The sequence below is a fragment of the Hirundo rustica genome, chromosome 17 (genome assembly GCF_015227805.2).
Source record: "Hirundo rustica isolate bHirRus1 chromosome 17, bHirRus1.pri.v3, whole genome shotgun sequence".
Classification (NCBI taxonomy): domain Eukaryota; kingdom Metazoa; phylum Chordata; class Aves; order Passeriformes; family Hirundinidae; genus Hirundo; species Hirundo rustica.
In genome coordinates this window covers 1162896-1175996 of record NC_053466.1, presented here as the reverse complement: position 1 = coordinate 1175996, position 13101 = coordinate 1162896, and the positions used below count along the sequence as shown (strand labels likewise).

General features: G+C 44.5%; 1 protein-coding gene across 4 annotated transcripts in view; it reads left to right on the top strand.

Annotated features, from left to right (window-relative positions):
* The first annotated feature begins 2606 nt into the window (after positions 1 to 2606).
* Positions 2607 to 13101, top strand: part of TMEM132C (transmembrane protein 132C) — a 165376-nt gene continuing 154881 nt past the window's right edge. The window contains exons 1-2 of one of the 4 annotated variants that reach the window (XM_040080664.2): positions 2610 to 2793; positions 5860 to 5953. In XM_040080664.2, coding sequence (XP_039936598.1) covers positions 5920 to 5953 — 34 coding nt within the window. In that variant the 5' untranslated portion in view covers positions 2610 to 2793; positions 5860 to 5919. Of the gene's footprint in view, positions 2794 to 5859; positions 5954 to 13101 lie in introns of all 4 variants that reach the window. The other 3 variants (XM_040080666.2, XM_040080668.2, XM_040080667.2) reach the window with 3 other exon arrangements.

Here is a 13101-nt window from a genome sequence, read left to right as displayed (position 1 = left end):
AGTGTTTTATGACAGATGTTACTGAGCTCATACTGTATCAAATGCCTTTGTGCTTCTCTTTTTCATAATTACACCCTTGATAATTGCAGAACGAAATCTGTTAAAGGAATTCCGAAATAGGGAACTCTCTTCCCATGTATATGTGTTGAACGTGCTCCCTTGTCATTCCCTCAGAGTGAGAAAAGGGAAGAGCAAGGAACTCCAAGTGGTGCTCCCTATTTTCTGTAATTCTCTCCCCAGCTGTATGTGCAGGTGTGAATGCTGAGGTAAAATGTCAGATTTCACTTGTTCGTCTGTAAAATGGAAATGACTGGGTTCCCTTTTTGTTACCATAATGCGAGTAAGAAAAACATTACTTTACTTTGGGGTAAATGGCAAGCTCTTTTTCCAGCAGTGCCTGCAGCTGGTTAGGGAGTACTGTGAATTATTGCTGTTCCGTTTTTACTGAGGGATAACCCCACTCTGATAAAAGATCAGGATCACGTGATAGTGCTGAACAACTCCTGCAGGTGCCCATGAGTTACATTTCCATATTGATTCCATAAGCTGATGTGTTGTGCTCTGGGATGTCAGCAAGCTGGTCAGAGGAACTTTTCCAATTGTACGTGACACAATGGAATTAGAATATTCTCCTTTTTTCCTTTGGAGTGTCGTGGGCAGTCTGGAGATAAAAGGGTGGCTCTGACCGGTCTTGAAAGACAAATGTGGAAACACCTATAGTGCCAGGCCTGTCTGGAAGGCTTTTATTGCATTATGCCCTTATTCAAAGGACCAGAGATTCGTGTGTTGCCGTGGCTGTTTCATGGATTAAAGCTGGATATCACAGTAGTTCAGGCTCAAAGCTCCACGAGTCCTCAAAGCTTCAGGCTTCCATTGAACTTTAGTCTTGGTTTTGAAAATTCATTTAGAATTAAATTAGCTGTAGCGATGAAACTGTGGCACTTTAATAGGAATCATCAGATGACATTTAAACATGATCCTGTGGTGCAGTCATGTCAGAACTGGTTTGAGGTAAAAAAATCATACCTTTAGGCAATGTTGTGCAGGAAAGTCGCAGAATGCAAATGGTTCCTTTGAACGGAACTTACACTGATTTGTTTTTGTTTTGAGAAGAGGAGAAGGATCCACCTTTGTCAGCTGCTGAGATGTGTGGATTGGAATTGAATCCACAGTTCTGAGTACCTCTAAAATTTGGATCCTGATCTAGACCCTGAAATGCATCTCTCAGCTTTATAGAGCAAAGCAATCCGACACTGCTTCCAAACCCATTTAGACTTTAGTGACATTGTGACCTTTTTTTGCACTTTGTGCCTCTCGCACCTTCTCCCTTCTTTTTTCCTTTAATGAGGGTGTGTCACATTGGAGCCGTGGGTTTCCAGGGTTTATTAATTTCTCTAGACTTTTCCTAGTTCATTATTTTACGACTGTGGACTTTTCTGGAGTTAAAGAAGAGATTTTAGTGTTAGAACCTGCACGTGAAGACCTGCCAAGACACTGGCATGAGCTGTTGGCTGCCGGAGTTTATTTATCTCACAAGTCATGGTTGCTTGGTAAAGTGCCTTCAGCCCACCTTGTTTTCCATGCAATTTCCCTTCCAGCGCACAAAACTGGCTGTGATGTGTCAGACATTCACAGTGTTATCCACAGACAGATAATAGTTTGCAATGATTTTTTTTTTTTTCTCCCCCAGCATTTGTGTATTCCTTTGTTGGAAGAGGGGAAAGTTCAGGATGCCAGGTATAATTTGGCACTGCTAGACTGTGTCAGAGTTGAAGTGGTTTTGGAAATTTCTCTCTTTTCATGATAATTATGCTCTTTATAAGTGATAGGTGCAGTTCAGATAGAACTGTTCTGGTATTTTTCATGAGAGGATGCTTGGAACAATCTGAGTCCATTTACTCAGCTTATTAAAAGACATTTAATACAAATTATTTGGCTGTTACAAGTAAGGGAATTTTAAATGTATTTATCCTTGATTACTTATTTGGTTTTCACCTCTAAAGAAATAAAATGTAACCAGAATTTTCCTTACTCTGCCCTGTGCCGTGCAGTAGCCTTGCACAGTTTCTGGACACAGAGAGAAACTCAGTTTTGGTGGAATTTTGTTCCAGGGTTTATCAGCACAGCAGTTACCCATTTCATCTGTGACTTTACCCAATAATAGTTCATGTGCTGGTTTCTGGCTTCACCTGGTGCTGAGAACTCCTGAATGTCCGTGTTCTTTCCACCTGACACACCTCCACCTGATGGGAGGGAGGGAGGGAGGAAAGCACAGTGTTTCCATCAGTGGACAACAGAGGTTGGGTTTGTGGTTTTTATTGGCAAGTGGGGCTTGAAACTCAGTTTTGGGTGTCAATTTAATGGCTCAAGTTACTGTTACTGGTGATCAAGCGAGTGGCCTTTGTTCAGGAGGGTGATTTGGGTTGCCAAAAGTAGCCATCTGCTTCAGAGGGAGGGGATTCTCTCTCCGGGGTGCAGCTGGGAGCGTTTTCTGTCCCTTGGGCTGGTGGGAAGGATTTAATTGTGCACAGGTGCTGGTAATGACAGCGCTGTAATCACAGGTGAACTTAATTCAATGCAATTCTGTCTCAGTTACCTCAGGGGCTCGGAGCTCCGGGGAGGTGGCCAGCGCTTTTTGGGAATTCATCCTGTTTGCACAGACTTCTAGATAAAATTGAGATCCTAAACTGCTCTCTGCTCCAGTGATCACACAAGAGTAAGGAATGCTTCCAGGGGATAATTCACATTGAGGGGATGTTTTGGCTCCCAAAGGACCTTTCTTCCATCTGCAGAGTGAGTTTGTATTTCTGGGCGTCAAATGGGGGTGAAAAGCTCCGTTTTCTGTTAGTTGTTCTCTGTTTTGTGAATTTATCCACGTATTACTCTAATAAGCAATCCAACCTTCTTAGAAGACAGCCTGGGAGTTGCCAGCCTCTGTTTCTGGTAAATTTCTGTTTGTTATTGAAGAAATGCACTTGTGTTTATATTGAAATTTACTACACTAAAATGGCACAAAAGTAAATAGCACTCTACATAAGTGCAGGGTGAATATGCACCCCCCACCTCAGCCTCCCTTGTATGCTTTCTAATTTGTCTCACCACATTTCAGGTTTTAGCCCCTCTTGCCTGAAAATGAAATCAAACAGTGGGAGCTTTTGGGAGACAGTTTTGAAGAACATAAAATGCAAACCACATGGTGCATTCCCGATGTGAAGATTTAATGGGAAATCTTTCTTCATTGGGAAAACAAACTCTGCTGGGTTTACTAAGTGACATTTCAAAGCAGTTGGAGATGAAAGGCCTGTGGTCTAATTCATTGCATATGTGATATTTCCTACTGGATAGGTGTGATGTTGAAAAAGAAGCCGGGGAAGTGCAGTAAAGCTGGGGGGGTTTTGGTCTGAGCTGGTGGTTTAAAAATGGGTCTGATCACGTTTTTCTTGCCACAGAGTGGCAGGTACCCGTGATCAGAAAGTCACAGTTAGAGTAACTGTTCAGCACTTGGCACTATAATACTTTTTAAATAGGACTTTCTCAAGCTGTAGCAGTTTCAGCTGAGGCTTTTCATGGTGTGTGTTTTCTGACTGATTCAGAAGAGTCTCTGTGAAGTGGTTCAGTTGTTTCTGAGAACAAAGGCAGCTGGAGAATCCTGAGTTCTAGCCAGCTAGAATCAGTTCCAGGAGCAGCGCTAGCTGGGTTAAATCCTGTGATTTTCACTTTCGGAGGCAAAGATAGATGGTGTTTTCCTTAATCTCTCTTTCTGAAGTGATGATGATGTATGAATGCTAGCATTCATTTTTACTGAGTGAGAGTCACAACTGCAGATAACTCCTGCAAACATGCCCCTGCATTACAAAAAGGCACATAAAAAGGGGGAAGAAAATATTTTGAAGCTTTTGGTCTAATTCCACAAAAAAAATCTGTTCAAAGTTGCCAGACTTTTCGAGTCAGAAGACCGGGTTTAGCCTGCTGTTAGTGCAGGACGGAGGTGGCGGCGGCAGCGTTATTCTGGGAGTGCTGTCTTTGGGGAGCAGGCTGCCTGTGGGGTGGCAGAGCTGCAGATGGAGCCTCCTGGGTTTGTTGCTCAGGGTGAGCCCAGCAGAGCTCTCATCCTTCTCCAGGGAGGAGGGAGCGCTCAGGGCGCGCCAGGGGTTAAGGAGCAGGTGCTCATCCAGGGGCCTGCTGTCGCATTTTGCACACAGGATGGATAGCTTCCTGGGGAAAAAATCCTGGTTTGGGGGCTGAAGGAGGGTTTTGTCTGTTTATTACAGAAGCTGCAAGGTGTGGGGATGGCAGGGGCTCGGCGTGGCTTTCCCTGGGCAGCCTGAGAGCAGCTCTGGGGTTCGGGGCAGTGTTGTGGCTCTCGCTGGTTTTCGCACTCACTGTTGGTGGCAGCATCCTGGAACGTGTTTTTAGCAGCTGTTGTTTTCATCTTCTTTTTTGCCAGAGTTGGGATTAAATGCTCCAGACGGTGTTTCTTGTTTGGATTCAGATGTTTATTAATTCTTATCTGTGTTACAGTCTCACAAACTGTGAGTTCTGCAGCACTTCAAGCTAACAAAGTAAAAACGGACCTGTATCTATCTCTCTACAAGGCCTTTTAAGCACAAACAGTCCAATTAAGAAATGACACCTAAATTATTTTTACTTTTAATCCAATAACCAACCACCTGTGGTCCACAATGTGGAATTTTCTATCCAACTACAAAACACCACCCAGACCCATGAAGAAGGTGAAAAAGAAGGACTCAGCCTCTGCCCTAAAACCTCCACCTTGCTTTATATCTATTACTGTATTCTAAACCCTTAAACTCTGAGTTTTGCACCCTGTGACATCACACACTTCTATCCAAACCCCACACCCACAATCCCAGTGCTGTCACTCCATTTTGGGATCCTTCTCCACGGCCCCAGGTCAGTGCAGTGTTTGCTGGGGGTCAGAGGCTGGCAGCACAGAAATCCTGGAATTCCCAGTGCCCAGGGTTCCAACAAACAGCCCTTCCAAGACCAAATCCTTCGGAACCAAATGCAAGGCACAGAAGGAAGATAGGCAGAGGATATCTTGTTGTAGGCATCTTATATTTCCTCTCTGAAATTTCCCTCGGTGTTCAGGGCTCCATTTTCTGAATCCTTCCTTTATCTTCCCTTGCTGTAGCCGGATGTGCTGGATAAGTTTGCAGGTTAACTTGTGTCTCATGGAAGGAGCAAAGATTGTGGAAGGACAAAGAGAAGTTGAGTAACAGTCTGGGGAATTGTATTCTGTTCATGTTCCTGCTGCACAGCGCTATGCTGGGGAAAAAAGGCACATTTCTGTTATGCTTTGATATTTTTTATAGCTGTCCCTGATGGAAGCAGGAGATTTGATCAGAACTTGCACTAACACTGAATCCTTCAGAAAATCAGGCCACAGGTTTTCTAAATTAGGCATCTGTATTAGCAGATGCTTCTGAGAGTGCGGCTGCTAATTTTGCTGTGCTGCAGTTCAGCCTTTTAAAATCATGGAAAATTCTGTTCAAGCGAAGGGCTGTGTAAGTAAATGCATTAATATTTCTGAAGTGTGCTGTACAGTACCACAATAAGCTGCCAAAAAAGTTTATCAGAATGTTCATAATTCAGTGCAACCCTTGAATATTGTGTCTTGAATGACTGCATGGGGTTATACATAATGATAAAGAAATGGTGAGCAGCTGTCTGTTCTGTCAGCCTTACTCACGAGTACTCTGGAAGAAATAAATTGTCATTAAAGGCTGTATCTTAATGCATATGTATGTGGGGATGAATTAAGTTTAAGTCTGGATTTCCTTATTACTTTTTTAGTGCTTTCCTTGGCAAACTTAATGTTCTTTTTTTTTTGTGAAGGAACCTTCTGGCTCATTGTAGGCTATTCCTGCTGCTTTTAATATCCTTTGAGATTGATTCATGAAGTGCCAACATCTTGAGCTGTGGAAAAAGGGTAAGAATCCTAAAGACAGACCCTGGATACGCGAGAATAAATTTGAACTCGGACTCTTTCTGTGCCACTTTGATCTGAAAGAGGCATCTTGTGATTCAAAGGAGCTTTGCTGTTAACTAAGACCATGAATTTAGTCAGCTCCATTTTGATTAAAATCTTGATAGCATTAGCAAAATATAAAAAGACAACATCTGCTTCGGGTTTATTGGAGTGGTATTTTGGAAAACTAAAAGAGCTATGTCTGGTGATTTTTGAGTGTGTCTGTGTGGGATAACTGCTCGGAGGAAAAAATCGGTGTGGTGGGATGATCTCGAGAAGGTTTTTGCATTGGTGATGTTCAGTGGTTAACGTGCTGCTTGGCACAGGATGGGCTGGGGTGTGTTTCCCTTTCGCTGGCTGGGGGAAGCTGTGAGGAAAACAGGCAAGTGGAAGCAGGGGATGGAATCCATCCGTGGAAGGACGCTGGGATCCCTGCAGACCTGGAGGAGGTGGTGGTGGGCACAAATGCAGCTTGGATCTGTGCATGATTTGAAAATCCACCAACAGTGCAGGTCATGGGAAGGAAAGCCTTTGGCTTTTTGACTTCTTCAGGTCTCTGAGCAGAGAGCAGGAAGAGAAGAATCTCAAAGCAACGTTTTCCTATAAATTAATCTAGCGGCCACCTTTGGCTTGCTGGGTGTGCTCTGAGCAGTGTCAGAAGCATCTGCCTTTCCCTTTCTGCACACTGCATGCAGAAGAAATATGTTTCCCCCCACCAGATTTCAGATGTTGTAGAATCCCCTAAAAGCTCTTTGCAGCTGTCAGGGAATGAGGATTCAACACGTTGCAGAAAAGGCTGAGCACGCTGAAGGTCAGGGGTGGTATTGACCTGTATGGTTGATAAAAATTATTGCAAGAACCTCCCCCAGTTTTTAATCTGGTGTATTTTCTAGGATTCAATTTAATTTTTTTCTATGCTTCAACAACAAAAGTCAGACTTTCTTTAAGACCTTTATAAATATTCCTGCTAATTTAGCTATTGACAATGCAGCTGAGAAATCCACATACAGATTTTTTGAGTGTCGTGGTTAATGCTTTGGGAATTATGTTGTCCATTGTATGAAGTTCCTTACAGTCAGCTTGCAGAATGAAACTTTATTTGAATGTCAGAGTGGTAATTTCCTTCAGCAAGGTGCAGAAGTAGGCTTAAGACACTCCATCAATTAATTTATTTTGAAGAAAGAGAAATACTAAGTGTTCAGAGAGAAAGATAAACAGGAGTGTCCTCTTTTAAAGTCTCACACAAGTTTGTTCAATGGCTCTAGAGTTCCTTGGCTCTTCCTAGAGTGGCTGTCAGTGCCTTACCTGATGATATTTTCATCTGTTTACTGACACATCACCACTGAACTATAGCGCAGGAGATTCTTTAGCTGATAATTCAAGCTTTTATCCTCCTATCCCTCTTGAAAGAGGGCTTACTTGAAAGAAAAAATAAATATTTTGTAGGTTCTTTTTTACTGTGTGAACAGAGAGCAGTTATTTGTAGTTCTGAGGGCTTTCTTCTGGGACCTGTTTTGGTTTCCTCAGGAAATGTACCTTATTCTCTTTTTCCCTCCCTCGAATGTTGTCTATTAAAAACATCTAAGGGAACTGTGGTGTTCAAATAATTGTAACTGAGAGCAGAGCTCTCTGGTTTGAGCAGCCTGTGTTTCAGACACCTTCCTTTAATAAGCAGCAGTGACCTGGAGGGTTTCTCCTGAGCCGAGGTGGTGTGATAGCACAGAGGGGGGATGCATTGCAGATAAACCCCAGACTGAAATGCGGGTTTTTAACGCAGCCCAGCCCTGTGTGCTGTGCACAGAGAGCAGCTCGGGGCAGCGCCAGGCAGCTCTGGTTGCTGCAGCAGGGACCTGCCCCAGCTCCTGTGCTCCTCACCTGCCCTGCACACACCTGCCTCCGGAGGGAAATCCACCAGCTCGGCAGCAGGTGCAGCTTTGGCTTCTGGCCACGTCCTCCTTGACGGGACTAAGTTGGTTTTATACTTTGTTTTTTTGGATGTGGCCATTACGTTGGCCAAGCTCCCGCAGTAAATTATTTTTATGTGCCTAATTCATCCTGGATGAAACAGACCAATCCATTAAGGATTCTGCACTGTTATGTGTTCTCGTGGTGTATGACATCAGTAGAATGCCACGAGTTAATTATATTCTTAATTACAGCTTTGTATTGAATTAGGGATGTATTATCCATAGAATAATTGAAAACCTGCTGAGATCACGTCTGGTAACATCTAATTGTATCCCATGATTTTTTTTCCTCCTAAACTTTAAATAAAAACTGGCATTTCATTTAGCATGGTTTTAATTAATTGACATGAGAAATGTAATTAGAGCTGAGGCAACAGACCAACTATCTTAAAAAAAAACACTCAGAAATTAATGATATTTTGGGGAACAATTAACAGTTTTCAAAGCAGGCTCTATTCTCCTGCATTTCTGGAAAAACATTGAGCAGGCACAATTGGAGAGGAGTTGCTTCTGTCAGAAGCAAAGAAAGACTTGAATGTTCAGAGACGTTCTCAGTGCTCTTTCAACTTGAGGGAGCTCGATCCGCTGGCAGCTTCGGGCACAAGAAACCCAAGAACAGCCCAGGAAAAGCGCAGAGATGCCGTGGTTTTCCCAAGGGGTGAGAAGGACAGGGCATGGCTGCATTGCACCAGCAGAGCTTCCTGGTGGCCTGAGAGGCAGAGAATTTCTCTGCCAGCTTTAATTGTCTCCAGTGGAATTACCTCCTGCCTGCCAAGAGTTCCACCTCCATCCACATCAGGGCGAGCTGATGAGCTGGGCTGGTTTCCCTCTCTGCCTTTGTGTGGCGGAGTTGGTTTGCAAGCTGCTTCAGGTAACAGGGGAAAACTTCATTTCCTCTTCTCCTTCTTTCTGAGCTTTGCTTTGGCAGATTCTTGCCCTGAATTTCGTGGCTGTGGGTAGGTGAGTCAGGACCTGGAAGTGAGAACAGTGGCCAGGTAGTTGGCTAAAACACCGGGCATCTTTTCTCCTTTTTGGTAAAAACCTTGTCTGGCATCTTAAAGAAAACTCGCTGGACTTCAGAGAAGTCATGTGGGAAGGAAATGCAGTGAACAGTGTGTCCAGTGACAGAATTTCTGAGCCTGACTTCTAATCAGAAGCTTTGGGTCTGTCCTTTCTCACTTTCCTTTTGTAGGAGCCGTGGAAATTATTTGGCTTGTGTTTTGTTTAACAAATTGTGATTGTTTTTCTATTGGTCTTTTTCCATAGTGACAAAGCCTTTCATTGAAATCCACCTACCACAAAGCTTTAATTCCAGGGTGAAGAATAATACCCTTTGGCTGTTTGCAGGAAGATTTATTTGTTTCAGGACATACAGTTATTTCCTGTGTATAACCTGACTTAGAAGGGTTTTTTTTCTGTTTGATATCTCTAAAATTGATGTGCACTATTCAGCCCTGCCTATCGATAAATCTGCATCTGCTTTGTTTAGAATTGGAGAGCATATGCAGGGGTGACAGTGCTGTGTGAGAGCAGGTTTGAGGGATCTCGCTGTGCTTGGACACCAGCAGAAAAACCCTGGGTACATCAGCTGAAAGCTGGCTGGCAGCCACAGCACACAGAACGGAGGGAATGTTTGCCTAAAAGACTGGATTGTGTCAGGCGTGACGAAGCAGGAATTTTAGCTAAAACGTGTTAGCAAACTGAATGCTCGGAGCAAAAATAAGAATGCTCGTGCTCTTATCTTTGCTCACTTGAGGAGGCTGGGTTTGGGTTTTAATATAAAACATCAATGGAGGGAGGGGAAGGAAGCTCTGCGGAGTGTTCCTTGATTTTTAGGAATGCTGCTGGAGGTGGCTGCTGACTGTTTTGCCGTGGCTCTGTTTACATTCCTTGTGGAATATGCGTGCCCTTTACTCGCCTGTGGCTCGTGGGGCACGGGGCTGTCAGTCAGGCTGTAAAATACTTTAATTACCCCCTGCAGCAGACAGAGCAGAGAGAAAGGGTGGGAAGGGATGAAAGGGGTTCACTTGGAGCTTACTTTCTGACTGTCAGAAGAATGATAAACTGGAAGTCCTGGCTATTATTATCCCCCCTTTCTCCAGGAAAGGCATTCCTGATGGGGTGGGTGTGCTTTGTGGGTCCTGCTCGGAGTGCCTGAGGGAATGGCAGTGGCCACTGCAGAGGGGTGGCTCCGTGGACTTTTATGCAGCAGCACAGATAACCCAGAGCTGAGAGGGGGAGACACTTCCTCCCCCTGCTGCAGGACCAGTATGTGTTCATAACAGACTGTGATGGTATTTTTCTTAACTTTTTCTTCCTTTCAAATTCCTAATTTTCTTTTTTTTTTTTCTTTTTTCCATTGACATCAAAAACGCTTCCTCTCAGGTAGAGTTCTTCAGCAGTTAAATTGTGCTCATGTGGAATAAATGGGAGCCCCTGTTGCTCTAAGGTTTCTGAAAAGCTGTCTCAATTAATTAATAAACAGGTAGGAAGCTTTGCTGGAATACATGACCCTGCCTGCTCAAATTTTTTTATTTTTTCCTGGCCTGCTGTGTTCTTTGTTCATTACTTTTCTAATGATTTTGCATGCAGCTCAATGAGCAAATCACCATATTCGTATTTGTCCTCTGCTTGGGCTTTGCCCGTCAGCCACTGCTGCTCTGGCACGGTTCAGGGGACTCCTGCAATGGGAGAACAGGGCAGCTGGAGGCTCACAAATGAGTGCCAAGGTAATTCCTCTGCAGCCTTGTTCTACCACTGTATCCCCGTGTTCTTGGGGATGGAGGGAGTAGGGGATTTAATAATGGAGCAGATACGCTGTGGTTACAATGAGAAAAGGGCTTTTGGAGCCAGAAGCCGTTTCCTGGCAGTGAGGGGGTGCACTCAGCCCAGGCTGCAGTGAGCAGTGGCCATCGTGTCACTGCTTGGACTGGGATGGAGATGGAAAACTTCTGTGCTAGGAGGAGTCAGCTGTGGGAATGGTGTCAGAACCTTCATGCAAAGCTGGTTTGTTGGACTCACGTTTCCAGGAAAGGCTCCTCTTGTTTCCCAAGCCAGGGAATGCATCGGTAGGGACACAAACCGTGTGTCAGGCACAGAAAATCCCTTGCTGAGATCACATCAGCATCCTGTTTGCTCTGAACTGATGCTGGGATAAACTTTTGGGGGGCAGAGAAAAAGGGGATCCAATAGCCTGAATTGGTGAATTTAGGGAGCTTATATTTTCTTGCTGTGATTTCTGGCAGATTCCTGTCTCCTGAAGGCTGGAGAAGTGAGCTGACAGTAATGGGCAACCGTCTGTCTTCCCATCTCCCTCCAGTGTTGCCTAAGCCTCCCATTTTTCAGTGATAATGCTAAATGAAGTACGAGCTTGGACAGCAGCCAGGTGTCAGCACATGGCAGAAGGTTTTAATTCTGCTTTTAGAAACTAGATAAGTGGTGTGCTAATATAAGCTAATAAAAGCACAGCCTCTCCTCTCAGTTGGACAGCTTGAGAGTGAAGATGATCGTGACACTGCCGTGTTTCGGGGTTTTGTGCTGGAGCCCGTTAAAGCTGTGATTGTTACAGCTGTCTCTGTAAGGTGCTGTCTCACTATTATAACATCTATTTGGTTATGTGCAGTGACAGAGTGACCAGATACATTAATTCCCTGGGAAGCTCTTTGTCTCTTGATTATGTGCTTTTCTCACAGTCGTGTTCCGACTCAGATGCTGCTCAGGATCCATTGCTGCTGTCTCCTTTTCCATCCCAGTTCCAGCGCTGGGAGCTGTGTTTCTGAGCAATCACCAGGTTATTGCATTTAGCTGCTTCCTCTCTGGGAGCCCCCGATTTCTTTGGATGTGCTGGAGCTTGTGCCCAGGACAAGCTGATTGTGCTCTAGCGTGTGCATTCTGATGATCGCTGGAGACATCTGGTTTCACTGAAGAAATTCAAACCAGAATGCCTCTGAATGCACAAATGGACTGAAATTAGTGTTTTTAACATTAACTGCGGTAGTGCTTTTTAGCCTTTTTCTCTCATTCTCCACAGATTTTAACCCCTTCCACTCTTCAGCAAGTCTGTGCTTGGGTTTGTGTGTACTCCTCTGCAGCAGAGGAGGAAGGCTGCTTTAGTTTTGTGGCTTTTAAGTGTTTTAACATGTGGGATTACTGTGAATTGTTTTAGAGAGATAAGCAAAAAGAAAGCGCCCGCCTCTCCCGTTGTGAGACTGGCTCTGTTGTGGAAGGTGAGCATTTCTCCCCGACAAAATTCCAGTTACAGAGGCGCTTATTTGGCATGTTTTTGGCACTGAGGAATTTCAGGGTGCGAATCTGGGTTTGCAGAGCAGAGTGCTGTTTTCAGTGCATCAAAAAACTGGATCTGACTTCTGCAGTGCTGGACGGGTGCATTTAAAAGCTGCAGCTCCTCTGCCGGGGTTGCTGAGCAGATCCAGGACGAAGCTGTGCCAGCGCACTCGGAAGTGTCTCGATGGCTCCTTTGCCAGGCTGCTGTTTGCCAGCTGAATTTAGCATTCTCCTTCCCCTGATCAATGAATAGATTTTTCCCTCAGATCCTCTTTTATTTTTCGGTTTCCTCTGCAGCGGAGTTTTTTTTTCCCCTGTGGAAGATGAAATCTGTCACAGGGGCTTAGATTTATTAACTGCTGCCTGAGTCGCTTTGTGTGATGTCAGGGCAGGAGAGGAACTGATTGTGTCCTTAGAACTGGCTTAACAGAAAGGCTTTGGATAATTCTGTAGATTTTTAAGATGTTGTGTTGGCTTAAGTGATTAGTGTGAAAGCTTCAAAGAAGACTAAATATTTAAAGCTTTATTCTGCCCTTACTTGTACCCACGCATATCTCTGGATTTTCACATTGGAATGAAAAAGTAATTCTGCATCTCCCTTCCCTTTTTCACCTCTTCCCCAGTGGGATTGCACAGAGTTGGTATTCTCCCCTCCAGCTGTGGAATCCTGCCAGGTATTGGGCATGGGGGAGGCAGAGTGCCCTGGGAGGAGTGGCACCAGTGGCACCCAGGACATCACTGCCTGTCTTTAGCGATGGCTGCTGGGTGCTGCTCCTCTCCTGATCCCATTTGCCATCTGTGACAGTGCTGTGTCCAGGAACTGTTCGTTCAGCCAAGGTGAGAAACTCACTCAGCCTG